Genomic DNA, 3,849 nt, shown 5'->3' with positions numbered 1-3,849 from the left:
TGCCACAACGCCCGGCTATTTTTTGGTTGCAGCCGTCATTGTTGTTTGGCGGGTCCGGGCTGGGGATTCGAACCCGCCACCTCAGGTGTACGTGGCTGGCGCCTTAGCCACTTGAGCCACAGGCACTGAGCCAAATGTCCAAATTTTTAATGTAACCTTATTTCAATGTTTTAAATTTTATTAAATAATTTCGGCAGGGTGGTGCCTGTGGCTCAATGGGTAGGGCACTGGCCCCATATACCAAGGGTGGCAGGTTGGAATCCGGCCCCGGCCAAACTGCAACAAAAAATAGCTGGGCGTTGTGGTGGGCACCAGTAGTCACAGCTACTTGGGAGTCTGAGGCAAGAGAATTGCCTAAGCCCAGGAGTTGGAGGTTGCTGTGAGCTGTGATCCCACGGCTACTGGGATCTACTGAGGGTGATAAAGTGAGATTCTTGTCTTCTAAAAAAAATATTAAAAACTCTTCATTTAAATAATTTAGGCATTTGGTAGTGTTATAAAGTAGATTGCAATAGCAAGAAAACTGTTGAGTGACCATGAGTAGAGAGAATCTTAGGCCTCTTTCATTGGTCCTCCTGGCATGTCCTGTAGGAGTTAAAAAGTAGGATTAGGCTACCATAGCTTATTGTCTCATTATGTCACAGGCTCAAAATCAACCTCAGGTGTGAAGAAACAGATATAACTGTTAGATTTAGGTTTCCAAATTTTTTTCTCTGCTGCACATTGGAAGAATAAGGGTTGTTTTGAGTCACACAGTAAGTATACAAATGCTAATGAAGGCTGATTAACCAAAAAAAAGGTCTGTTGGACACCCCTGCTTATACGTGATGTTATCATATAGAGGGAAAATCTCTTGCTTGGGAGTAGATTTAAAATTCATGTGGTGCATCTCTAAGAAAGACTTAAGGAAAGTATGCTAAGTATGCTGGTGCTAGAGGATTGTAAAATAGAAAATCTTTGGGACTGACTTTAAACCCCAGTATTACCCAGCTCTCTCTTTCTCTCTCTCTCTTACACATAAACTTGGATTACTGACCCAAGATAGATAATTCCATTTGGCACAATTCAATAAATACTTACAGATTGTTTACAGTATGCCAGATGCTATTAAGCTAAAACTAATTAACTGAATATACAAAGACCTTGTTATCATGGAATTTAAATTTTGACTGGGAGAAGATAGAGTATAACAAATATATACTATACCACTTAGTAAAAGGTGCTTTCTTAGGTATCTATCTCTGGCTTCGTAACAAACTATTCCAAAATTTATTTACTTAAACGTTGACTTTATTGTTTCTCACAATTAGGTGGGCTTAATAGGGTCTATGTGGATGCTTCGTCTATTGGTCTCCGTTGGTGTCTCTGGTTGGTGACTGGATCCAGAACCCTCAAGTTGACTCACTCTGTATGGCTCTCAGTTGGTCCTGGTGGTGGTTTAGGTGCTCACTTGGGGTCTCAATTCTTTTCCATTTGCCTTTTCCCTGTGGCTTAGGATACTCACAGCATAGTGCCCGGTTCCATGAGGGAGTGTAACAAATGGACAGAGGCAGGAAGTGCAGATTTTGAAAGTCCGGCCTTAGAAACTACACAATATCACTTCTACCACATATTTTTGGTCAAAATAGTTCTCAGGGAGGGGAAACAGAGTCCACTTTTTGATGTCGTTGTTGTGGAGTTTTTTGTTTTGTTTTTTCGAGACAGAATCTCACTCTTGTTACAGGCTAGAGTACTGTGGCATTGTGTGACAGCACCCTAGCTCATAGCAACCTCAAACTCCTGGGTTCAAGCCATCCTTCTGACTCAGCCTCCCAAGTAGCTGGGACTACAGGTGCCTGCCACAACACCTGGCTGGTTTTCTTTTTTTATTATTATTATTTTTTATTTTTTGTTTGGCTGGTTTTCTTTTATTATTTTATTAGAGCCAGGGTCTTGCTGTTGCTGAGGCTACTCTTGAACTCCTGAACTCAAGGGATCTGCTAGCCTCTGCCTCCCAGAGTGCTGGGATTACAGATGTGAGCTGCTGCAATTGGCCAAGGCAACATTTTAGATACCTGATGGAAATCAGAGAGTGAGTCATGAGAACCATAAGAATATTTTAGGGAAGAGTATTCCAGGCAGCGCGAACAGGAAATGTAGAAGCCCTAAAACAGGAGAATCTGTGGTGTGATCAAAGGATTGCAAGGACAGCAGTATGACTGGAATGAAACAATAGAGGGAGAGCGGTCGGGCATGAAGTCAGAGAGGAAGTGGGAAACAGATTTTGTAGCCATGGAAAGGACTTGGAATTTTCTGCAAGTGAGATGGGAAACCATGGAAGACACTGAACAGAGGAATTACATACGAGTTGAATATCCCTTATGTGAAATGCGTGGTGCCAGAAGTGTTGTAGATTTCAGATTTTATCACATTTTGGAATATATCATACTTACTGGCTGAAACATCTCAAATCGAAAAATCCAAAATGTTCCAATGAGCATTTCCTTTGAGTGTTATATTGGTACTCAGAAAGTTTTAGATTACTCTGGGAGGCTGAGGAGGGATGATTACTTGAGGTCGGGAATTCAAGATCAGTCTGAACAAGAGCAAGACTCCATCTTTACTAAAAAATAGAAAGATTAGCTGGGTGTGGTGGTGTGTGCCTGTAGTACCAACTACTTAGGAGGCTAACTCAGAGGATCCTTTGTTAGGATCCTTTGTCTTGCCCAGGAGTTTGAGATTGCAGTGAACTATGATGATGCGGCTGCACTCTGGTCTGGGTGACAGGGCAAGACCCTTTCTCAAAAAAATTTTTGGAGCATTTCAGATTTTCAGATTTGGGATGTGCAAATTGTATATGTTCTAACTTGAATTTTAACAGAATCCTATTTTGGCAATCTTTCACTACTCTCTTTGTGGAATAGATTATAAGAGGACAAGGGTAGCAGTAGGGAGTTAAGTCAGTAGAGATGATGGGATGTGCTTGGTGATGAGAAATGGTTGGAATTCAGGTACATTTCAAGGTAGAACAGACAGAATTTGCTTATGAGGGTGGATGTGGGGTGAGAAAGAGAGATCAAGGATGACTCTAGACATTTTTGTCCAAGGCACCTGAAAAACTAGAATTTTAGCTTACCAAGATGGGAAGACTAGGGAGGAGCAGGGTGGAGGTGAGAAAGATACAGGATTTCTGTATGATTTTTGGCTATGTTAAGATGCATTTAAGAAGATACATGGGGCCAAAAGATTGCTAAATGTTACTTCCTTATTGCAGGTGTGACGTTGAGTGCTTCAGATCTGGTCACTATGGTACGAGAACGAAAATGCATATTGTGCCACACTGTGTGCAGTTCAAAAAAGGTAATTGTGAAAGAGAGAGGCTTTATAACTGATTTTTAAGAGACATATGCTAAGCTTTTAACAATGTCCTATTTATGGTTCTTTCCTAAACCATAGTCTCATTCCACTGGTTTCTTTGTCATTACTGCCTTAAAAAGCCAGTGGCTGTTATTATACATCCGAAATGGTATTAACATCTTAGAAGTCCACAAGGTGGGGATGTTGCTCAAAGAAAAACAGACCTTTTTATGAATTGAGCTCATCTTTTTATTAGGAATATTGGCCACAATTTGTCTCACTTTTTGCAGTTTCTTGCTTTATCATTTGCTTTCATAGTAGTGCTGCTGGCTTAAATTCTGAGGAAATTATTCCATGTGTTTTTTCTTTTTGAGACAGAGTCTCACTGTGTCACCCTTAGTAGAGTACTGTGGTGTCACAGTTCACAGCAACCTCAAACTCTTGGGCTCAAGAGAACCTCCTGGGGCAGTGCCTGTGGCTCAGTGGGTAGGGCACCAGCCCCATATACCGAGA

The 3,849-nt window shown here is 41.3% G+C and overlaps 1 protein-coding gene across 3 annotated transcripts in view; it reads left to right on the top strand.

Annotated features, from left to right (window-relative positions):
• The window catches only part of ZNF106 (zinc finger protein 106), a 62,708-nt gene that overhangs the window by 10,459 nt on the left and 48,400 nt on the right, over window positions 1–3,849 (top strand). For all 3 annotated transcript variants that reach the window (XM_023514290.1, XM_003791755.3, XM_023514291.1), the window contains exon 2: window positions 3,254–3,339. In XM_023514290.1, the coding sequence (XP_023370058.1) occupies window positions 3,286–3,339 (54 nt within the window). In that variant the 5' untranslated portion in view covers window positions 3,254–3,285. The remainder of the gene's footprint in view (window positions 1–3,253; window positions 3,340–3,849) is intronic.

Source organism: Otolemur garnettii, unplaced genomic scaffold (genome assembly GCF_000181295.1).
Source record: "Otolemur garnettii isolate 467f Iridium unplaced genomic scaffold, OtoGar3 scaffold00050, whole genome shotgun sequence".
In the NCBI taxonomy this organism is placed as follows: Eukaryota; Metazoa; Chordata; class Mammalia; order Primates; family Galagidae; genus Otolemur; species Otolemur garnettii.
The sequence above is the reverse complement of the archived record's forward strand: the minus strand, read 5'-3'. Positions and strand labels throughout refer to the sequence as shown.